At 38.2% G+C, this 25,752-nt stretch overlaps 1 protein-coding gene across 1 annotated transcript in view; it reads right to left on the bottom strand.

The window, feature by feature from the left end:
- Positions 1 to 4,659: 4,659 nt before the first annotated feature.
- LOC124166597 (sorbitol dehydrogenase-like) overlaps positions 4,660 to 25,752 on the bottom strand; it is a 30,687-nt gene continuing 9,594 nt past the window's right edge. The window contains exons 5-8 of the mRNA XM_046544187.1: positions 17,011 to 17,195; positions 14,262 to 14,440; positions 8,965 to 9,086; positions 4,660 to 5,258 (exon numbers count right to left, since the gene is read on the bottom strand). Coding sequence (XP_046400143.1) covers positions 5,102 to 5,258; positions 8,965 to 9,086; positions 14,262 to 14,440; positions 17,011 to 17,195 — 643 coding nt within the window. The 3' untranslated portion in view covers positions 4,660 to 5,101. The remainder of the gene's footprint in view (positions 5,259 to 8,964; positions 9,087 to 14,261; positions 14,441 to 17,010; positions 17,196 to 25,752) is intronic.

Below are 25,752 nucleotides of genomic sequence, written 5' to 3'. Positions count from 1 at the left end.
TCAGAGGATAAAAATGCGGCCTGACTGGGACTCGAACCCAGAACCTCCTGGTTGTCGGCCAGGTGCTCTACCAGTTGAGGCACCGGGACACTTAGAATTACCATGATTTCGGCGGGGGTTTATGCACAGAAATCTCCCTTTGCTTTGGCCCACAAAAGTAACCATAATAGATGGCACTGGGGCAGCTCACCACTCACCAACAGATGATATGGACAAGGGCACAAGTATTACATTATCCCTTTCCCTTTCTTTCCTTACCTGTGAATTTATACGTATATGTACCTTTACACCGTATTTCTCCGAATATAGTCCCCGCCCTAATTTTGAGGCTTCAGTTTCGGGAAAAGTTAAAAAAAATGCATTTGAATGTAGTCCCCCCTTTACTTTTACCACAGGCATTTATGGAAATAAAAGGGGGGACTATATTCAGACATACACGGTATACCTATGTACAAATAGTAAACAACAACCTTGATCTGCCCCTGCCAACCATCCATCCATTTCCTTACCTCTCATTGGAAGCGACATGACCACAGATTTGCCTTCCTCTCCATTGACTTCCTGCCCTCAGCAGAGCCTTCCCTTCCATCCACGGTCGCTCTGTGCATCAAGGGGTCAAAAGTTTCTGAACGGACCCTACTACCAGTGATTGGGCCTCTGCCTGCCACATTATAAGTTCTGATTGATGCTTAAATCTGCGGATCTGAGGCCAAAGCTCTACTTATTGGGTTAGAATAAAATCTTGCAACAAAGGGGGACAATCGGGCATTTAAATCCGGCAGCTAAAGGTTAAACGATCAGAACACCTTGCATGAGTTTGAATACAATTAAAGACTGGATTTTTCCCCAAAAGAACATTCATTCCATTTCTACATCTTTTTTTGGGCCATTCCAGAATATTATTTTCCGAAGCCCAGGTTTAAAAATAAGGATAATAGGGTGGACAGTTAACCCTTTAAGCTTCGGAAAATGTTCAAGACCCAAAGTGCTGTTGTGCTTGTACATACTCTGCTTTTGTTAAAAAATAAATGAAAAAATGTGCATGTGTCAAAGCAGCTTTGCGTTGGGTGGGACAAATTCAATTTATTTTGGGACGATTGGAGGGCTTCACAGGCAAACTAGTCTAGTGGTTGCCACCAGAGACACACATGATTGGCTAACAGGTAACAGTGCTGCCAGTATGAAAGAGCTAGATGGATTCAGTGAATCCATCCAGCGAGGGGAGGTTTTGGGGGATAAACCCCCCCCCCCCCCAGAGCTCATAGAAATTTTTAAGCTTCATCGATTTTACATATTTGGATTGATATTACTAATAGAATAGTGTAAGGATAAATAAAATATCCCTCACAAAGTCATAGAACTCACAATTTTGAACGATTTATCTTAAACTTCCACAAGTTATTAATCTCTCACCTACTGCTTATCCTGGTGGGTATTCCATACCCCCACACACCCCGGTATTCCTTGCACCTAAAACCCCCCAGCCTTAATTCCTAGCAGCGCCCCTGGATGGATTAACTATGTTATGTAAGTTATACAGCATGTATTTTAACCTTTAACTTGCACATGTAAAATTGAAACTGAGGGCAAATTGTACTCAGAGGTTCAAAACTCTTATCTGATCTTCGAGCCTGTTCTCACTTTTCATGGCACATCATCATCTTGTGGTGTTCTGTCCGTCGGCAGGTCCCCTGCGCCAATGCTGTCTCCATTCCCTCCTGTCTCCGGCCATCTCCTTGAAGTCTCCACATCTTCCAATTTTAACGTTGTCAATGAACTTCAGCCTTCCCCTTCTTCTGATCACTTCCACTGTTCCCTCCAAAGCTACTTTCATAATTCCATTCCCTATCATCGAATGTCCCAGCCAGTTACCCTTCCTTTCATTTATTTTGTCCATCAATGTTCTTTTCTCATCCATCCTATTTAACACTCGCTCATTCCTAACTCGATCCGTCCACCGTATTCCCTCCATCATCGTCCAAACCCACATCTCAAACGCCCCAATCCTGTCCCTGTCTCTCTTCCCCATCGTCCAAGTCTCACATCCATACATAAACACACTCCACACATAGCATTTCACCAATCTCTTCCTCGATTTCAATTCCAGTGCCTTATTACACAACTCTTCAAAATCTTCTTCTTAAGAGGGGCAATGGGCTACCCAATCATCTGACCCTAAATTGTCCCTCCAATGCTGTGTATGTATCATATTATATACTGTTTGGAAAAGCATAACAGAACAAGGTAGACAGGACTCTCACAGCCAGTGGTGCAGCGAGGGGGGGTTTTGGAGGATAAACATCCCCCCCCAGAGCTCAGAGAAATTTTTAAGCTTAATCCATTTCACTTAATTGGATCAGTATTACTTATAGCATAGTCTTAGGATTCATCAAATATTCCCCAGAAAGCCATAAAACTCGCCATTTTGAATCAACCTTCTTAAAATTTTCCTCGAGGAGGGCCCCTGCAACTCCTGCCTACCCTAGTGGGTATGCAATACCCGCACACACCGAAGTATTACTTGCACCTAAAACCCCCCCTAGCCTTAATTCTTAGCTGCACCACTGCTCACAGCAACCCACATGAGTTGATCTTTTACCATTATTTATTTTCTAGGAGCAAATTGTTATGCCCAGCTCTATTCATTAAAGAAAAGTCATTTTATTCCAAATCGACCAATATCTTTTGCCAGAATAATTTCATCAAAGTTCTGATATTTAAACAAAACCACCAATTGAAAAATAATTTTACGGCCTAAGTAACCATATTCATAAGGGCAAACTTGAGGATACATCAGCACTATGTGGCAAATATCAAATTACAAATGCTGGGATCAACATTAGGTTGATATATTTGATGAATCTTCTATTCTTGCTAGTTTAAATGTTTCCTCAATACTAGAATTAATAGGTTCTAGTAACACAGTATAACCCCTGCAAGTCAAAACAGACAGACAGATACAGTGTTGTAGTTAGCAGTGAACATAGGTACGGTGGATTACAATAGATAGCACTTTCCAAAGCCAAAGTACAGGTGGAAAGTGATGGGACTGGATCAATGCATTTTTCCAGTTTAGACAAATAAATGATTTCAGCACTTGTTATAGCATGAATGACTCATTTTGTGGAGCTGCCTCATCGCTCACAGCACACTCCTGAGAGCCGCTCGCACAGTGCGACACAGCAAAGTGTTTCTGGGTTGAGGGGAGGGGGAAGTGGGGAGTAGAAGAAAGAGGAAGTGGGGAAGGAGGTGAGGGGGGATTTCTGAACGAACATTTAAAATTAAGCATTTCCTAAATCACAATTTTAAAAGTTGCATTAAAATCAATCATGTATTCATAGTCACAATGCTTAACAGGTGATATAACTTAGGAACCATTTCTACCAATATGCTATATTTCCATGGAAGATGGAAAATTATTCTGTCTCCTGTGCAAGAGATGACAACAATTTAACAAATTCTGATAATAACAAAATATTCTCTCTGAAACAATATGATCATGTTAACAAATCTAATTAATTTCCTTGATTAATGTTAGTTGTTTGTGTTAGAACAAATTTTCATTTTTGTCTTGTATTCATTTTCATAAATTTGTTGTCAAGGAAAACTTTTGCATGAGCACCTTCAACCCTTTTTCTTTCACGATGCATGGAAATTGCAGGAAAAAGAATTACAATAAGGTTCATATGAGATTCTTCAGAGTAATACTCAGAAAATGAATCAGGAGAATATTTCAAGAGACGTGAAAAGGTGAGCAGTGGGCTACCCGCTTAAAGTGTCATGCGCTCCCTTTGACCCGCAAAACGAGCAATGGGCTTCCCATGGAAAATGCATGCAGGAGTCGTGTGTGCATGGAGTCCAACTACCACCACACACGACTCCAACATGCACACTGTGTGAGTCCTGAGGGCTCGGAGTCTGACTTCGCCTTGCACAATAGGGTGGTTTCTTATTATTTTCTTATAACCTAAATCGAAAGATTATTACTCCTGGATTATGTATTTCACGCTTTTAGATTTTTAAATGACAATATCTATTTTTCACGAACTCTGGCGCACAGTATGTGGTCAAGTGGGGTTGTGTGCGAAGTGAGTCGCGACTCACCAAATAAGACCCTCTCACCTCACAGTTCAATCTGCTGAGTCGTACATTTGAACCGACTCAGTCGCACAATGCCCATCTCTATTCACCACCGCCTCCTCTCCCCCAGGTTGGTTCTGATCCAAAAAATAAATTCAAGACCAAGGCTCAAAAAGTGGAATAGATAGATGCTAGTCACCACGTTGGGAAAATTTCGGAAGGGGGCTAAATTTATCAAAGCCACCCCCTCATAGCTATGTGCCACGGCCATGCCCTTATGGATTTCATTAAAGTCATACAGGCAACAATACTTCATTTATCTTTATTATCTTCATTTGAGTCCCACAGGAAGTACATAAGTAATCAAGGAATTTTAAAAAATGCCGTATCTACCTATCTATCTAGAAGAGAGAATGGAATTACTTTGAAAAGCTAAAATGTTCAAAACATCGGCAAACTTGAATTTATAATTAATTAAACATTCCAGTTGCATAACATCAACCAACAAATATTTAATTCGTATATACCCTCTCAAAATTCTATTGGGACAATGAATAGCCATAAATAATTCTGACAATGTACAGGTTAATCATAATATTTATTGTACATGGATGATTAATTAAACACCATAAATACAAGCATGTTAACATGAAAAGATAAAATTTGAATCAAATTTTCAACATTTCCTTCCATTCAACATTGGAGAGTTTGACCATTAACAGGAAATATGTGGCTAATGCGTGAAAACATAAATGAAGATAGGGAGTAATAACATGAACAAAGAAATGCAGGAAAGAGGAATACCACCAACATTAATAACAGGGGCATGAGAGTTGACATTAACGAGTTCAACAAGTAGAAAAAATTCATTTACGCATTAACATAACAGAAAAGGCATTCATAAAAAAAGCAATGCGAAAACAATAAAATTTATACCCCATATTTGTTTAACAAATGCACCCACAAACATCTTACAGATGTCATCATTGTACTAAAATGGCATATGCTAAAAATATCAGCACTATTTATTGCAATGTATCATTATTTTGACGGGGTTACCTTGGCCCGTCCTGGCAGTGTCGTACGCCAGGAGTGTCTCTTCAAGAGTGTAATTATGTGTGATCATTTTTCTTATGTCTACCTTGCCAGTTGACAACAGCTCCATGGCCAAGGGGTAACTAGAATAAAATTCAAATACCATCATTAATGGAATGACTACCCTCAAATTTTTTGAATAAAGACATTTTTGATCTGCAGTCAAAAATTTTCGAATTCAATTCATTCATTTCGGCAAGCATTGGTGGATCTGTGGAGGGGGCTAAGGGGGATAGAGCCCCCCCTTGGACATCCAATTCACACTACATAGAATGGCAATTTTTGTTCGGACCTGCAATACTTCTGGGAGTTTACCCCATACTTAGACCCCCCCCCCCCTAGTCCCAATCCTGGATCTTCTACTGTAAGCAAGTATTACTGTAGACCCTCACTTTATGATATTGATCCATTCCAATGGATTGATCGACAAGCGAATTCCATCCTATAAGGTGAATACGCTGAGTAGTCCCCAGTCCGTCCTGTAGAAGCTTGGCTAACGCTGCCACTTAGAGGGTATACATTAATTAAGTGAGGCAACTAAGGGGGTAGGGGATCAAGTCGATTCTCACCTAATCTCAGGTGGGAGGGGAGGTCCTGTCAAGTATCATATTATTTCTATTCACAAGAAACAGAGCAAAATATGATTCTAGACTATGATCTTAGTAATCTTAAATACTAGTCTTAACAAATCTTAACACGTTGCGTACGGATGGCGAGCATTCTAGTCATTTTTTTCCCCGAATGTTCCGGACATGATGACGAAGATTCTCGTCATTAAGGCACGTCAACCTAAACAATTTTAAAGCGTACAATACGTATTCGTTAGTACGTTTTCAGTTGTTGTTCGTTATTCATAATGAATTGATGCATCATAATGTTTGATTGGGTTAAGTTAATCTAAACATTAGCTTTTTAACCATGCCTAAACCAAAGGCATATTTCCAATCTCAACACCTCCACCCAGAATCGGCGTTCCTAGGAATTTAAATACCCTGGTACGCAACGTGTTAAATAAAAATAAATGAAACAAATTGTTTTTTTTTTTGATAAATCAAGTGCCATGAAGCAAAGTTATAAGTAACGTATATAAATTGAAAATACGAATTATGAACAACCTGACGAGAGATTAGAGGGAGGGGGGAGAGGATCGAGCCAAATCTAACGCTATTGCTCTATAGGGGGAGGGGAGGGGTCCTAAAAAATCATCAATTTCACCTAACATAATAAATGGATGCCCCCCTTTTGGGGCACAATTTAATCGGTTTTGTAAAATGCCTGCAGCTGAGGCAGAGCGATACACTTATCCTGAACTTTGCAATGGAGTACAGTAGATCCTTGCATAACAATATTAATCCATCTTTTGAACCCGAAGATGGGAGCTGGAAAGCACTCGAAACTGTCATCTACCAAAATGAATCGATGTGGAATTAACACAAAAAAAAATTATCAACTTAATCAATACAGAAGCCTCCATGACTATATCATTGAATGCCCATAGTGAAGAAAATATTGTCCTCACAGCTAGGCAACTCCACACAGCACCAATGTACAGTGAGTCCTTGTTCTACGTCACCCCGTTTAACGTCATTTCGCGATAACGTCACAATAATTTTGAGATCGTCATTCGTTTATCGCACCTTCGCTTCGCGATATTGTCAAGTCTTTTAAATTTCGCGCAAGAAAAAAAGGCAAAGTGGCAGGCGTAGCAGGTTGTTCGTTTTGTGGGCGGTAACACAATCAGTCTACACAAATTGTAAAACGGTGTGTTTATTGTTGATTGCGAATACGGTTTCAGCAAATTTTCTGCAAAATGAATTCTTAGGTAGGTGCGCAAGGTTTTACTTGACATAATGGTTTTCAGGAACCTGAAAAGTGATTTCAAGGAATTTTTCCGTGTAGAACTCGGAGCTTTTGTCGTCACTTTTTTCGCCGTGTTCACAACAATTTTGGTTCCTCTAACTGCAACGATGTTTCAGCGACGATGATGCCTAGGCGACGCTCGCCCGGGCGTCCACCATAGCAAAGCCGAAAAGCAAATGTGGGAAGATACAAAAATGGAGAAGGATTTACGTCACTGCTGCTATTGTCGTGGATGAAGACAGGAACTCGTATTTATGCCATAGTTTGGCATTCCCATCGTAAGAAATGCCCCAGATATGATACGCTAAAATTTTTTCGCATAGGAATTGTGAGGTCCAGGAGCCGATATTCACTTTTTAAATTGTTTCTTATGGGATATTATGTTTCGATTAACGTCATTTCATTTATCGTCACATTTTTCAGGAACGGTGAGTGACATTAAAAGAGGATTCACTGTAGTCCTCCGCATCCTAAGACTATGCATCTCTTACGATGAGATCTGACCAATGTTATACATTGATGTCTGCCAATAATAAGTGATAGACAGAATTATAATATCGATTTTTATGTCCATGTGAGAGAAATTAGTGTGATTTCCATCCTTGGCAAAATCAACACTTTCCTGCTCCTTTGACAACGCAACCAACATATCACCTCTGTATTTTAACTTTCCATTCAAAAAAGTCTCAGTCCTATTTGTCCGCACGTTTTTTATGTGAGGCAAATTTTGAAAATTTTCTACCCCATCAAAAACCTTCCCTTCGGTGGAATGCTGTGAGAATTGGTCCAAATCTAATACAGTGAGTCCTTGTTTAACGTCACTTACCGTTCCTGAAAAATGTGACGATAAACGAAATGATGTTAATCGAAACATAATATCCCATAAGAAACAATGTAAAAAGTGAATATCGGCTCCTGGACCTCACAATTCCTACGCGAAAAAATTTTAGCGTATAATATCTGGGGCATTTTTTACGATGGGAATGCCAAACTATGGCATAAATACGAGTTCCTGTCTTCATCCACGACAATAGCAGCAGTGACGTAAATCCTTCTCCATTTTTGTATCTTCCCACATTTGCTTTTCGGCTTTGCTATGGTGGACGCCCGGGCGAGCGTCGCCTAGGCATCATCGTCGCTGAAACATCGTTGCAGTTACAGGAATCAAAATTATTGTAAACACGGCGAAAAAAGTGACGACAAAAACTCAGAGTTCTGCACGGAAAAATTCCTTGAAATCACTTTTTAGGTTCCTGAAAACCATTATGTCAAGTAAAACCTTGCGCACCTACCTAAGAATTAATTTTGCAGAAAATTTGCTGAAACCGTATTCGCAATCAACAATAAACACACCGTTTTACAATTTGTATAGACTGATTGTGTTACCGCCCACAAAGCGAACAACCTGCAACGCCTGCCTGCCACTTTGCCTTTTTTCTTGCGCGAAATTTAAAAGACTTGACAATATCGCAAAGCGAAGGTGCGATAAACGAATGACGATCTCAAAATTATTGTGACGTTATCGCGAAATGACGTTAAACGGGGTGATGCAGAACGAGGACTCACTGTATGAGATTTTTCAAAATGAGTATTTTTGGTGTGAATACATTACTCTTTGCTTTGTCACCATCACCACTACTATCACTTACCATAGTAAAAATATTACAACTAACCAAATAGCCATTATTCTTAATGCCACATGGTGAAAGACGGGATTGTGGTCGAGGCTATGGGAAAGCTGCGTGCGTAAACCTCTTTACTATGCGATACTACCTCTACCTCCACCTCAATCTCCATCTCTACCTCTATCTCCACCTTTACCTTGACCTCCTCACTATGTGAGTACCTTTAGTTACATTTTATGTAGTGGTTGAATCATATTAACTTTGAAATAATACTTTAAGCAGCAAGTAAAAAGTAAGAACTCACTCATTTGCATATCTGAAGACACCTTTGATGACTACTTCCCGACAGCAAGCGTTGATTAATGGTACCTTCACATCCTGAGGCCCCATTCCAACCATAACCACTGTACCTCCTGCTCTCACAGCCTGGGGAAATTGCACATTAAAACAGAATGACGTTAATTGGCTGCATTTTTCATTACTAAATATTTACAAATAACATGCACAAGAATATACGAATGACGTTAAAATATATTGACCCTTCAAGTGTCAGCTGGCCAATCTTCTGGCCCAAGGGATATAGGTGTTTCACCAACTTTCCATTTCAATATCACTGACTTTTCCCTTACACACAGACCAATTCTTTGAAATATTCCTACTTTATATCAATGGAAAAGCAATCACATTATGAATTCAAGGAAAAATGTTGCAAAAGGTCCTACATCATCTATAAATCCACATCCACCCTGCAAGCAGCTTCGATTGACATGTGGGGGGCCCTTTCGCAGATTTGTTCTTTTCAAAGATTCAATCTTTATGAATCAAGTCAATTGAATGATTCAATCACTTTGCTCTTGTGACTTACAATGAATCAAAAGAATCACAGACTCATCAGTCCAAGAGAACGACTTACTCGAAGATGGATGGGGACTAAAAGATGGAAAATAATCTAAGGAATCAAGATAGTGAAATGATCGAAAGATTGACGGCAGATCACCACAATTAACTGTTGAGTATTAAATATTTTAAAGAAATTAGAAAGCAGTATTACTAGATATAAAGAAATTAACTGCAGTAGATAACTGAGAAGCATTTAAGTATAGCAAAATGGAGATCGTCATATTAGAACCCCACTATATTGCCAGATATAGCAGAAACTATAAATTAAGAGAGTCATTTTGCCGAATGGATATGTGCAAGAATTCGATCTTCCCCCACCAATAAAGGACTTTAACAAATGCTAAGAAGACATTCATATGCACGTTTCCTTTTGTTGGAATCGGCAGGTGTCCTGACAACCACAGCTACATGCCTACTGAGGAGGCTTGCAGGATAGTATATAGATGTAGATTTATTCATTTCAAGGTCCAGATTGAGAGGGAGAATATGAAAATAAATGGAAACTTCTCAATTTCCACACCCTCTCTCCACATAGGAAGGAAATGGGAATTACATTCTTACACTCTCTATTGAATAGTAATAATATATGCCTTAATCCTTTATATTTTATTGGTTAAACAGTTCCATCTTTTCATTCAAGATCTTATCACCTATTTGCATCTCATATGTCTGTATAAACTACCTTGATTAACCCCGAACCCTTAGAATAATGAGAGATTACAGCAGTACACCCATGCCTCAGTTGGCACATGGGATGTGTTCCATGGGGTCTTTGCGCTCATCGAATTTGCATTATTCGAGACCATTTTAACATGGGAAAGAAAGGAATGCATTCCCAGTAGCAGAGGTCCTGGGTATCGAATTTCCTATAAACCATATACATATATTCCTATAATTAGTCTAAGAAAACCTTATTTATAACAACATTTATAGTTTAAAATATCTTTGAAGATCATAGGTACATATTCAAAGACATTTTTTCCCGTTAAAAAACATTCGTACATGCTATCAAAATTCCCTCCTTATGTGCGGGTTAACATCTAGGAAAAAACATGCTAGCTCAGGGGTTTGCAATGCATTGCCAGCAGGTGAAGAATTTACAAACAAGTCTTAAAGCCCAGTGTCACCCAAGCCCTTTTGTGTTGAAGCTTCCACTTGATGCCTAGGAGAATTCACCACCCTCATCCTCCTTTATAGATTCAAATAAAGCCACAGATTTTGCACTAATACCGTATAAGCTTGTGTAAGAGGCGCACACGTGTAAGAGGCGCACCCCTATTTTGAGGATCGAAGCTATAAAGAAAAAAATTTTGCGACTTTTTTTGTCCTATCGTGCGGTGTTGCAGACGTATACCAGGAATTTCAACAGTTATCGAAATGTCCTCTTTCAGTACTATTTGAAAAAGGAAATTTTGATAACTGCGGCGGCATAAGAGGGAGTAGAAAGAGTTCCGATCCTCTCTTTGCATACGCCATCGCTCTACATTGCTTGTCCTACTCACGAACAATTTTGTTTAAAAGCTCTCGCAGGCGTATTGCTATAGAATTGCAGCCGTGGAAAATTTTAAGGCAAAACACGACAGACAAATGGCATTAGCTTTCCCAAGAGATTGAACAACAATCGGGGCAATCTCAGCGCCGTAGGATAATAACCACGTCGTAGATTTAAGGCCTGTTGCACACACACCGATTTTGGACGGCCGGTAAAATATCGGCCGTCCACATTCCAATGGTGAACAATGGGAGAGCATTGGAGCTTGCACACGTACCGACCACACGCCGGCACCGGTAAAATGCCGTTTAGCTGCCGGCTATTGTCACTGTGGATCGCCGGCGCCGGCTCATAAACTTAGCAACGTATCGTTTGACCGTTAAAAATCCGGCGTGTGTGCAAGCATCGCTTCGCCGGTAAAATATCGGCCAATATTTTACCGGCCGTCCAAAATCGGTGTGTGTGCAAGGGGCCTAACGGAACTACACTCGGCTCTCCATCAGCTAATGCCTCTGCCGTTTTTTTCCTTTCCGAGACTCCACAAGAAAATATCAAGTTACAGGGGAACAATGGAAACGTGTTTCATCCCTACCCCATTCCACCAACTGACCTTTTTCGGTCTACCAGGTTCAATTCCCCGAGTTTCTGGAGGTCAAATGCTACGTGAGTCACCTTCTGAGCTCGAAGATATCTCGATATCTTTCAGCAATTGTATGACACGCACGAGGTTCTAAAAAGAATTAGACGTAACGCGACGTATATCTTACAGCATTTAAGTTTTTTGAGCTCTAATTGATTGACACAAAGATTTATAGCTAAAATAAGGCTATTAATATTCAACATAGTCCAAACAGCACAATTTCGGAAGAAACAAGCGTAGCATAAGCGCATTCAAACAAGACGAGACGGACTGGAAACTCAGGCAACGCAAACTGCGTATATCACATTGCTGCGCCTTCGCCCCTTGCTTTAAAGGCAACGACGTCACATACAAGATCGGACGTGTTCTTCCCTTTCTCCTTCGCTCGTAGCTTTAAATACGGAGGGGAGGGAGCCCTCTTCCCCTCGACCTCTCCTTCAGCGCTCTTCACTTATAAGCATTTCCGATTTCTTCTATCCACTATTAAGGCCAACAATGAGCACACTCGTTCGAATTTTTTCAACCGCAGGTTTTGACACCAATATTACTATATGCAGTATAAATGCCGCGGGATGCCCACTCGCGGCAATAAATTTAGCGCGCGCTCCGGAGCGAATCACCCCGCGCGATCTTTTCAATGTTCACCTCTGGGGTACCGACGTGACGGCGCGATGCTTGCAAAAAATTCAAACAGGAGCATTTTAAAAATACGTCACTAAGGGAGAAACTCCCCTGCCTGCCGCTTGATTTTGACCCAGGGTTTCAGATGACTGACTCACGCTGAAAACCAAGGCCACTCAGTTCCCCTTGAACTTGCAACCGGTGAAGGGGAGGGGGGGAAGATAAGAAGTTTGTGTAAGAGGCGCACCCCCATTTTCGGGTGCAATATCTGGGAAAAAAGGTGCGCCTCTTACACGAGCTTATACGGTAACTGCCTCTGATAGAGGTACATCATTCGACCGTTTATGATTAATCCAGATAGTTAGAAATCTTTCCGTTTTTTATACAGATATGAACTTTGCATACGTGTTGACCACTTGACTGCAGTTGGTGTGGCTGATGTCACTGACGTTTTAACTTCGTCTCTATTCAGAAATCGTGTCAACATCATGAGCTTAAACTTACATGCAATATCGTTTTAACTTCGTCTCTATTCAGAAATCGTGTCAACATCGTGAGCTTAAACTTACATGCAATATCGCTTTGACGCTCTCCAGTTTCAAGGATATAGATAAATTTCAATTTCTCTTCTAGGCCTAGCTTTTTCTTGATAACTTCTTTATTTATCTTTCCAAATTTCTATTTTTGCCATTGTTCACTAGGTTTTTACTCCATTTGGCTCTATAAAAATCACCTTCTACTGCTGAACAACTGCCACATTGTCTTCCTGAGATTCAAAGGGATTATGACTACTGAAAGGGAAATAAGCCTATGTGTTTGAGAAACTCTCTCAGACCCTTTTACATATTGATGTTATTCATGCGCAACCCAGCCCCCGCTCCATTTCTCCCTCATGAATACCTATGACTTAGAAGGCTTTCAGCTGGACCCTTTATGTGGAAGTCAATTCGCTTGATAACATAGGACGGCAAAAAATACATCTCAAACCATATTGTTTTAAAAAATACTCATTTCCACTAGCTCCAAACTTAATTAATGATCTAAATTAACTAATATCATTCAGTAAAGGAGACGAGATAAATTACTTCCGTAGGTTGGCTACTCCGACAGCCTGACAAGTAATGTTTTTGGCCATTGTGAGGCAAAGGATTTCGACGAATATATGTACATATAAACAAAGAATAAGATTTGAGGCAAGAAATACTATTGATATGCATAAAATGAGAACTAAAATTTTGAGAGTACTTAGCACAAGTTCACGTTTTATCAAGAGAATGTCAAGGTTATTTGATTAGGCAAAGCAGCATTGGGAAGTTTCCCTGAGGAATGAATTTGTGCTAAGTGAGGCATGGGTGTAGTTGTAAATCTACATATATTTTTACCTCTCACAAAAGGTAACCAAAATGTCTAATTTTCCCATATCCCATTGCAGCCATCTGGCTTCTAAATTGTTTGCAAAAGGAAAGTTGCCTGATTTAATTGTGTTCGTATTATTTTGAAACTTTTTTAAAATTCTATGCAAAATCACTCAAAATAGCCCAGGAATTCTCAATGAGTGCTGTGGAGAAGAAGCTGGCATTATAAGAGCTAAAAACACAAAATTCATCCATGAACTCAGAATGAATAATGATGAATATAAGAAGACAAACATTCATTGGCTAATACAAATTTAAAAAAAGACATCAATGATAACACTCATTTTCCAGATTAAATAAACTGATTACACAGTGGGAATAACTGAAGCTTAATCAGGAATAGCCAATGAAATTTTTGGTTCACAATCATCGAGTTACTTCTATTTTGTGATGGTTATGGACCCAGGCAAAGCAAATTAATATGAAATAGAATCTCAGGGGGCATTCAAAAATCCATTTAAATAATTCTCCTTAAAAGTTTCCATTAAATGCTAGTTCTCGACAAGACATACGATAGGCCTACAAATACTTACAACAATAGCAAGCCTAATACTTGACTCAACTCCGGAACATTCAATACAAATCGATGGCATTCCACCCAATGCTTCTTTCACTTTCTCTGCCAGGATGGGTTCTGTATCATATTTACGAACTGATAATACACCATCGGCCCCAAAGCTTTTTGCCAAATTCAAACGCTGAGTGACGACATCTGCAAAAAAATCAACAGTCATTAAAATAAAGATCACATATATGTAACAAAATTGCTGCATGAACAAAATTTTAAATTCTCAGGGTAGACCCATTGTTCACTTGATACAACACAGAACCAACTGAGAAGTTATCCTCAATTAAACAAGGGGATCAGGTTGGCGTGATACTTAGAATTCTGGCTGCCCACCCAAAGCATCCGGGTTCAAATCCCACCTGTAGCAGAGATTTTTTCAGGCCGCATAATCCTTGCCAGAGTTCTTCGTGGATTTCATTCTTTGCAACACAGATTATCAATTGAATGAAATTGATTCTTTTGGGTAAGATTAATATTCAAGCAAACAAAATGAATTAAGCAATTGTTAAATTAATGCATTAAAGTTTTTAGGCTTAAATATAGATACTAACCTAAACTGGAGCAGCCACATTAATAATATTTGCAATAAAATGAATAAAACTGTATTTGCTATGAGAATAATCATGGAAACCTGTTCTAAGACAGCAGCATTAACATTATATCATGCTAACATGCACAGCCTACTACAATATGGCATTATATACTGGGGACAAGCCTCAATGGTGTATATAGAGAGATTATTCAGGTTCCAGAAAAGAGCTATACGGGTCCTAAATGCCCTGAAGTCATGTGAATCTTGCAAAAATTATTTCATCAAAGATAGAATTCTAACTCTTCCCTGTATTTACATACTTAACATAATTATATTTGTTAAAAATAACCCTCTTCTGTACACACCACATTTGAGTTGTCACAAATACCAAACCAGACATCCTAATAATTTTAATAGTATATTCCACAAAAAAGCATTTTATGAAAAAAGTGTACTTTACACAGGAATTCAGTATTTCAATAAGGAACCAGACACAATGAAAGACAATAAGAAATTCTCTTCTGTGATTAAACAAATTCTTTGTAAAAAGGCTTTTTATTCACTAAATGAATTCATCAAGGACAAAAATGCCTTCACACTATAGGTATAATTATAAACCACAGGATTTCGAATCCAAATACATATTTGTAGGATGTCAATTTTATAATGTAATGTTGTATTTTGATTGTAATCTATATTGTGCCTTGGTGTACACCATAGTGTACTGACTTGTATATATCCTTTACTGACTTTATGTACTTGACTTTTACCTTTTATGTACTTGATCATTACTATTGACTTGCCTTGTAAAATTGAAGGTTAATAAATTTATTATTATTATTATTAAAGTGTTTATAAAGGAACGGGAACCGATAGCTGGTGTCAAGCACCAATGTATTTTGGATGATTTTTTTGCTATTTAGATTATCTAGTGCATGACATTGATTATATTGTTAATAAGGCTAACACTTGGCCAAAAAATATTGTTACTGTTCAAAAATTGAGCTTATATAAGTGATTAATTAAGAACCAGAACTGAGGACTGCAACCAGGAACCATACCAACGAGCCTAATCGAAACAAAAAAAAATAGGATCTGACCCATCCTTGATATTAAAAACACTTCCAGTCAAATATAATCTTATCAAATATTATCGATATAATATTAGAAATGGACAACATGGAAATACTAAGGTCATGCTTGTAAGTGCCAATAATTTAAAAGCGATTGATGACTTTGGTATAGTTGGAACTATTGGAAATTTTATGAGCAATTTTTTATAACAAGGCAATGAACCACTAGATATCTTCTGCATTGGAGATAATTCGTACGATTTTGTATGAGATTGTTGCCCTTTGTCATCAAGTGAACTCAAAATCAAGTTAACTCGATTAATGGCACCTCTGAAAACAATCAGTATAGGTATCTCAACATTGCAGTCAATGCTTAGCAAGGTTTTCGGGTTGGACTCCGCATCGTTTCATCTTCATGACAACAGTTGTGCCGGCGTTGCAACTGGTGTCTTCAATTCAATGGTTCGAAGTGTTTGATGCAGGTTTTTGCCCGTCTTATATTGGCCTTGGTTTGGGCTAGGTGCGTTCTGATTGGTCCTTTTGGATAAGAGTCTCTTCCAGGTGTTTGAGAGCGAATAGCTGTCCTCCCTGTTGAATGTGAATGTTTTCGCTATTTCGATAGCCTCTCGTATGAGTCGGGGAAAGTAATGCTTTTCTCTAGCGATTATTTCTGCATTTTCAAAGTCCACATTGTGTGTTGGTACTTCCCATACGTGCTCAGGGATGGCGGATAACCGAAATTGTGTATTTTTGGTGGCCCTTATGTGTTCTTGCATTCTGCATTTCATGGCTCTTGATGTTCAGCCAATGTATGAGTCTCCACAACCTCCTCTTACCCAAATGGGCCAATCAGAACGCACCTAGCCCAAACCAAGGCCTATATAGGACAGGCAAAAACCTGCATCAAACACTTCGAACCTGAAGACGCCAGCTGCAACACCGGCAAAACTGTCGTCATGAAGATGAAACGACGTGGAGGCCAACCCGAAAACCTTGCTACGCATGCTGAACCACCCCGTGAAAGTCTCCGTCAACATTGGAGTCAATGGTTGCTTAATTCATGATTAAAATTTATCACAAGCCACTGAGAAGTTAGAAGATTTACTCACCAGTAACTAAAACTTTGCTGGCACCCATAGCTTTAGCAGCAATGAGAGAGACAAGTCCGATGGGCCCTGAACCAGTAATCAGAACAGTTGAGCCCAGCGTGACATTGGCTTTCCTACATGCGTGCACACCGACAGCAAGGGGTTCCAACAACGCCCCCTCCTCCATCGTTAGATAATCTGGCAACCTTCATTAAAATTAAAATATAGAAATTAATAATAATACCCTGAATAAATTGTAAAAATATACTCCTAATTCTCAACTCATGATGCATCTCATCAACAATAAACGGGGATGATAATTAAATACAACACGAAAAATGGCATTTTTTTGTGGCGTTAAATATTGTGATCAACAGTATTTCAAAATTAAATTAATGCTCGAGGGACATAGAGTAAATATTTTTATCCATATTTAATCATACCCAAAATTAACAAATTAAAGGTCATCGTGAAAAAAAGCAAACAATTTTACAAACGGTTTATATATATAAAAAAAAGAAAGCCTTATATTCATACTCCCTCATCCAATAAAACTATTTGAAGTATTTAAGCAACAAAAATTGTTCATTATACTATGTTAAGAAAAAAATATTTCACTCTTACAGCTATACTTTGGCCACATCATGAATAACAACTATCCGAAAGCATCACAAACAAACAATAATTTTACAGTGGACCTCCATGTTAATCAGTTCCAAAAGAGCAATTGCAAAATTCAATTGCCATAAAAGGAACCGGCAAAGCATATTAGTTGGATAAAAACATCTCATTAATTCATTTATAAACATATGGCTATATTAAACCATTATCATGTCAACAAATTAGGCTTAGAATCATGAACTAATGACATATTATAAAGGCAAAAGATCAGAGTAAAGTGAAAATAATGGAATTATATGGCATTCAAAAATAATTTACTGTTCATGATGTGAATCAATTGTAAAGTGAACTGTTTGTTGAGGCAAGGTCCACTATAAGTGTGTTTAAGCAAAACAAATTCTTAAAGACACATGGTTATGACACATAATGACATGTACTTACGTAGTTGCAAAGGGGTTAGCCATAAAGCCATGCTTTTTTACAACTTAAAACCTTACAGTTTGAAGTCAGGAGTGACAAACATTGAGTGTTGGAACACCATTCATACATCACATGTATGTAGCCTTGGCTTACACTCTCCCCACTTGTGGAACAACACCATATTAAAACATACATTTAACCTGCAGACTTGGGAAAGATAATTATTAAAATCACCTTGGATAGGAACCCATTTTATTTATGAAGAGTTAAAAGTTAAATTACCAAAATTAGTTTTAAATATTGATTTAAATCCAAACACTTCATTTTATAGTTTATGATAAAAGATTATAGGATAAAACATTATTATCTCCTCAAGGAGGTAATTACCTTTAATAGTTGACAAGTATTATATAGTATTTTAGGCATGAAATTCAAGTAATATGTATATGCATATACTATTTTAGGTATGAAAATTTCACACTTTAATAACGCCACACAATATCATTCATATTTATTACACATTATTTCCATTTTCATCACTGGTATTACGCAATGATGCTTCTTTTATTTTGCAACAAGCTTAAAAGATAATACATATATGAGAAAATAATAGTACATGTAAAAGTGTCTACAGAGTGCCATGTTGGTTTGGAAAAGATTATCTATGAGACCCTGCAGGAGCATACAAGTGCCTCTAAAGATATACAATTATCACTCCCCTCCATTGCTAAACGTGTCTGGAATGAACCCAGCCACAACATTCTAATTAAATAATCAACAATTGTTGCTTCAAGAGGAAATGCTATCCTAGAATAATAGAGGGGACCATCGAAATAAACACGAGACCAAATAATATGAGCAGAGAGGACGGATGCCCCATTCGCCACATGTGATGCAAAATATGTGACACAAAAACTTTTTCCTCATACACCACAGATAATGAGCACTCTCACAAATAATGAACCCTTGTGCCATCAGAATTTTACTTTCGTTGTACAGGTCTACACTGATGCATACTTATTAGCATGATATATGAGTAAGTTTAAAACAAGGGTTTACTTAAGTCTTTGTTTGTTTAGGTAGCTCTCTCAGACCCATTTTTTTTCATTTGTTTTCTAGCTTTCGCTCAGGTCTAGTCCGTGAGGTAAACTCCATGTCACTTTTTTGCTCTTTCATGAACATTGCTCCGACCCAGGCATTCCCGTCACATTCGCTGTAGATCCAGAGAGAGGCTGAGCACTTTCTGAAGACTAACTGCGAAACTTACTACGTAATCATTGGTAGGGACTTGGATTAGGCACACAACGGATTGGTACTTCTTAATGGATCATGCCAAGGGAAAATCTTAGTTTCACCACTAGTGTGCCCCCCCGCTAGCTCCCTTCTGAGAGAGACGTTAAGCTCCCCTCCCATTTTCCTTCCCTTTCCTTTCCTCCCTGCACTAGTTTCCCTCCCCCCTGGGTGGGTCAACAGTGGGGTGAGCAATGGCAAGTACCGATGCCCCTGGTTTCCAAAATGGCCTAATTAGAGGCAGCTTGCTTTCGGTTTGTTTGTTTGTTTCGCCTACCTTTCCCCTACAACACTACCTACCAAAACTATCGCTGGTTCCTTTCCAACCCGCTCCACTCATGAAAATTTACTGAACCTCCTATCCTGCTGTCTACCTACCTATCCAAGGTCAACCAACATGCAACATGGATTACTGTCATAGGTAATTTGGGAGCTTGTGTGACTTTGAGTGGAAGCATACTTAAGGGTCATCTACTCCTTGATGATGATTTGAAGTCATCTTGAATTGGTTGAATAGGGTGGTTTCCTAAATTTTATTGCCTAAATCGAAAGATTATTACTCCTGGAGTACGTATTTCACGCTTTTAGATTTTTTAATGACGATATCTATTTTTCACGATTGAATGAAAAGTGAAAATTTTTAAGCGTGCAAAAACATGACGGCTGAGTATGAATGATGGGAAATCCCTGTGTGACGTCATTCTAGTTCCTGCAGCCGTTAGTGATGTGACCTTGGGGTGAGGCTTTGAGTGCTGATATGATGCATGATGCTAGCAGGTAGCAGAGTACCCTGCTAGCAGGTAGTGCTTGGCTTAAATAAGGATTATTAATACTCTAGCAAACGAAGGAAACTTTCCGACCTTAGGCAGTTTTACTATGTGATTATTATGAGACGTTTCCCTGAGCTTTGTGCCTCATGCATGCATTAGTAATCTCAGACAATGTAAAACTCCCATCTACTCGCATAGAAACTAGGTCCCTGTGAAGTCACGTGGAGTGGCATCGCATGGGCACCAATGTGGTCTTTTTTCAAATGCGGTTAAAATTGACCATTAATATTCATCTGAACTGGGATTTATGAAATCAAATAATTTGTATATTATGAATATACTAATGGTGGGTAACGAATCAAAATCAATGCCATTCGTTTTCTTTGATGAAGGAAACTACCCTATTGTGCCTAGTTGTAGGCACATAGCCATTAATTGCTTCTGGTTGGGAGGTACCCAGGTTGCCTACACTAGTAATTTGTTGTCAATTCCCATGCATCATAGAAACAATTTATAATCGTCGTAGAATAAATTTCATCAAATCAGTTACATATTTCGTTTGGATAATTCTGAAAGTTAAATTCACTGTTTGCTAATGGCAGACATCATAAATGTGACTAGTAAATTAAAAAATGGAGTGTCAGAGAATAGGAGACCCTAAGGAAGTGGTCTCCTCTCAGTGGCGTAGCCAGGATTTTGAAATGCAGGGAAAGGGGTTTACTGGAGATTATGAGGCCCTTCCAGGATGTATGGAAAACACCCCTGGGCAGATGGGGGTTCTCCCCTGGAAAATTTTGGGATTTTTGACATTGAAAACATGATTCTTAGGACTCAAAAACAGTAATTTTGTACAAGTGTTTGTTGAGTTATTTATTGCTGCCATCTTACTTGTTTTTGACACCTCTTTTAAAGGCTCTAGGGGGAGGGTTGTCTAGCCCCTCCCAGCGGCTACGCCACTGTCACCTCAGCAGGTGTATCGCAGGTAATCATCACATGGGAAAAAATTTCAGGGGAGACTGAAGCCCTCAAATTCCCCCCTTACTAGGCTATATTCCCAGCTAATTCCAAATGCATGTTTTAATTTATTTATGTTGATTTTATCTCATTCTCTGTCTCTTGCAATTGGAAAGAACTTGGTCTCCTAGAGGGCATTATGTTACAAAACCTCCAGTTCAAACATATTGTCCCAACATCTAAACCTCGGTTCTCATTAATAATGTTTTAAAAACGTAGCTCGTATACCAATTGCTGAAGCAGATTAAGTGAGTACACATATCTAAGAAGCCTCTTCTTCCAACACCAATACGAATTCTAAGAAGATATTTATTTTCACCTTTGTCCAATATCATATTTCTAAGCAATCCTAAGACATTCTAATCATTCTAGCCAAAAAACATTCTTAGGTGATACTTTTAACTATTAACCATAACTATACTAAAACATACCTACTATAGGTGCTCATGTACTAAATTGATTCATTGTGTTTATAGGACTTCCATCATCCTAAGAAATTGATTTTAAATATTGAAGTAATTCTTTAAAAAATTAATTGATAAATAACTTAATGTTGACTTAATTAAAGTGGACGATTTACTTTTATGTTCATTTGAATTTTTTCTTCATTTGACTTGTAAGTGAATTCATAGTTTCCCAAAATTGGACAGACAGGGCATGACTGAAATTAATGAAAAGTTTTATGGCCGATAGTTAATAAGGGAGTAGTTCCTCTTTCTTATGAGCTGCAGGTTTCCAGCAAATTTATGTCCCCAGAGTTAGAATTGCAGAGGTTCGAGCAGGAATACTTACAGAGTAGAATAAGAGTTAAATTTATCTTTTGCAGAGAAAATAAGTTATATGTGTTACGCGAAAATGCTGGCCGCCGCGTGACCCGTGGAATGGTCCGTAAGGTGATGGAGGGAGAGAGGGGAGTGACAAGTGGACTTGAGGGGAAGGAGGGGAGTGACTGTGGACACGAGGGGAAGGACGGGGGCGGGAAGAGGGGAAGGGCAGTGAGAGAGAGTGTGTGTGCTGGTGGACGGATGTAAAAACGGAAGTCTGAATATTAAATGGGTGAAAAAGTGTTTCTGGGAGTCATTTCTTAACATATGTATAGCAGCATAATTTGAAAGAAACCTTATAAGATGTACAGCAGATTTTAGTACCTCCCCCTAGATCAATATTTATGCACTCAACACTTATTTTTCTCATAACTACGTACATAATAATTATTGCAACCAAACACTAAAAAAGTCCTTACTTTCTGAATGGAGCTTGAAGATAAAGGAGCACTCTAAAATATGGACCCAAGACATCATTCGACTCCACATCAAATTTCACCATTTCAAACCCTTAACTAGGCCAAAGGTACATGAATTTTACATGTTTAGGGTAAGGAGGGGGGGGGGGGGGTAATTTCTTCCCCAAGGCAACCTCTAACTTTGAGTAATTTATTTAGGGTGTCCGAAAGCTTCCCTGGTATTTGAAACTGGGACCCTTCGATCAGTAGACAAGGTCTAATGCTTAGGCCAGGTGTCTCCAAACTTTTCAATGCAAGGCTACACTATATTTTTCCCACATTTATGCAGCCCAAAGGAATTTTTAAAAATATCAGTTCCAGTAATTTAATTTCCTCAAAAATTAGAGTATAAGCATGGAAATATTACAAAATATCTCGTAAGAAAATATCAGGGTAAATAAAATATATACCTGCCATATGTTTTATGCAACCAAATTAGTGTGAGGAATGCAACTGCTGTTTTGACTTCATAATTTCATTACAATCAGGTTCAAGATTAGATGAGCCATCAAATGATCATCACACCACAGTCACCAGCCCCAGCTCTGAATAATTCAGCAATGCCAGCCGTACAGTAATTCCTTTTTCAAGAGAGAACACACAGGGTATTGTTTGGTGGACCAAATGTGGCCTGCGGATCATAGATTGGAGATGCCTGACCTAAGCTACCACACTCCTCATATTTATGCTAACAACCAAAAATTATCTCATGAGATCACTTTTTAACAAATCACTCTCCAAAGAAATTTCTTGCGTGAATATGAATATTGCGTGCCAATCCTTGCTCACGTAACTCAATCTTCTACACTCATTTTTAATTAACCTTATCAGCACCCACGTTCTATTTTCCGAGTTATGAAAAGCTTAATTTTTTCAGTGCATTTGATACTGTTGTCGGAAAAATCGTGTTTGTTAATCTTTTTTTGTTTTAGTTTCATTTGAGATGTAACTTAATTGCCATGGACATTTGTATTATTTTATCCTCTAAATTGAATTCGGAGGTACCCATAGCATTATTAGTTTAAATGCCTTTTTTGATGTCAATTACAGTATATTTAAATAGATAATTGATTGCGATGCTTAAGATAAGGAAATGAATACATAATTGCTTCATTCAGAACATCAACTTCATTTTCTATTCTGTGAAAAATAAAAACAAGACACTTTTTTACTGACCATATGGTTTCAATCTACGAGTGCAACTTCTGAGATTTAGAGGTAAGTTTCAAAAGGCACATACCTTAAAAATGATATTCAAAGAGAAACTAGTTTTTAAGAAAGTAGAAGGAGAAAATACATATGAATCCAGTTTTATTTTCATCATTGCACAAATGAAGATAATGGAACTCTTTTAAGGAGCTTTAAAAATTATCATCCTGTTTCCGTAGAGACAAAAAAATCGCAAAGAAAGGAAGAAAACTGAGGATGATGAGAAAAAGTCAATGCCTACAAAGATTTTTGGAAGGTTTCTTTCAAATTAGGTACCATAATTAACGCAGAAGTTTTACTTTAAATAAAAATTTGGCAAATTCCACCGTTAAAATGTTGTTGCTACCACTGAACTGACATGCTCTTTTCATAATCAATAAAAGTAAATGAAGAAGGAGAACTAATGAATGATATAAGAATCTTGCTAGACAGAAAGTTCAGGCTGCCCAAATCTGGAGAAAACCCCAAATCTGAACCAGATCACAGCCATAAGAGGAAATATTTAGATAAATACAAAAAAGGTTAGTCAGTAATTGATTATTTTTTGAGAAAGCATTATTTCGTAACAGTACCTGAATTCATTCAAGAATAACACAAGCTCAGAAAGCCAACAAGAAATAAGTATATCTATTGTTTGTATCAGGATTGAGAAGATAAACTCACAAAACTATTTATATATGACACCAACACTAATGCCAAGAGGTAATTTACAGTTATCAGAAACCTCTTTTGAATCTTGCACATAAAAAAACTTTTTTGATTAGATTACCACAGAAAATACTCTTGAGAGAGAAAATAAAATATGAGAAATATGAAAAGCAGGAGAAGATTCACTTGACTTGTTCTAAAAACCCATCAAGTGCATGTACAATTTAAAGAAGCCCACAGTTGATAAAAGCAATAATAAAAAAATAGATCAAATTAAAATAAGGGACATTTAAGGTTAAAAATATGACTGGAGAATTCAAACAAAGCTTAGGCAAGATACATTAATTGTGATACATATTGCTCAACAGGGCCAAACACATAAAGCCTAAATTAGGAAACAAAAAAAATTAAATACAAGACACTGAAATTTTCACATTGGCAAGAGACGCAGAGAATAAATTTCTAAAAAAAATATTATTGCTCACCAGATGGTAATGTGTATGAATTTTCAATATGAAGTCCATACCAATATGAAGTCCATACAAGATGGCTTCAGCACATGGATGAGGGTCAGTACAGTATAAACCCATGAACTTCATTGCATGGATGCAAGCTTAGATGAAAAAAAAAATTGTGAACAGGGAAATTGCAGACTGCCTGGTTGAATAACAACCATTTGCTACACAGGGTTCGTTCAAAGCTGCAAAGATGAAATTATAAAAATCATTTCATATGTTTTAAAACTCTACATACGGGCTTGCCATCAAAAGAGACAAAAAATATAATAGGTACATACATAATTGAAAACTACGAAAAGATCTTACCACAGCCCTTGCAGGAGTAAAAATTACATAAAAACCCTACATAGGAAACTATTTACAGATACATACTTAAGTTGATGAATATCTCTATTTTTTGACATTGTCAATAATATACAACCGATAATAAAGAAATGGTGGACTTTCTTATCTAACTCAACTCTAAAATCAAGAGTACAAATTAGGTTTGTAAAAAGAGTACAAAAAATTTCAGAAGCACCACTAATTCATAAACCTTGATGAAGAGAGATAGCTAAGACAGAGCAAGTTCAGGGTGATTATAAAATGAGGACATGGTAAGGATTTCACTCTAAGAAGAGTTCTTGGGTTTCTCACCGGGCCCAGGGATTTGTTGGCACTAATGTTTTAGAGGCTTAGACGGCCATCGTCTTCAGTTTGACTGAATTCATGGTATTCGGAAGATACGACTGACAACTTAGCTCATTTGTGCAATAGGGAAGGGTAGTGACAGAATAGTGAAGAGAAACCTGGCATTGGCATTTGCCTGCTGTTAAGGAATGGCGCCAAGGGGACCACGGCTTAAACGTCCCATTCGACGGACGGAGTGTTGCCCTTGAAGTGCCCTCCACAAAGCACTCAAGTAGGGATTGGGCAGTCTCTGAAAAATCTCTACCACTGGTGGGATTCAAACCCAGGCACATGGCATAGGAAGCTAACACTCCAGCCAACA

Source organism: Ischnura elegans, chromosome 10 (genome assembly GCF_921293095.1).
Source record: "Ischnura elegans chromosome 10, ioIscEleg1.1, whole genome shotgun sequence".
Classification (NCBI taxonomy): Eukaryota; Metazoa; Arthropoda; class Insecta; order Odonata; family Coenagrionidae; genus Ischnura; species Ischnura elegans.
This window is presented reverse-complemented; position numbering and strand designations above follow the sequence as displayed.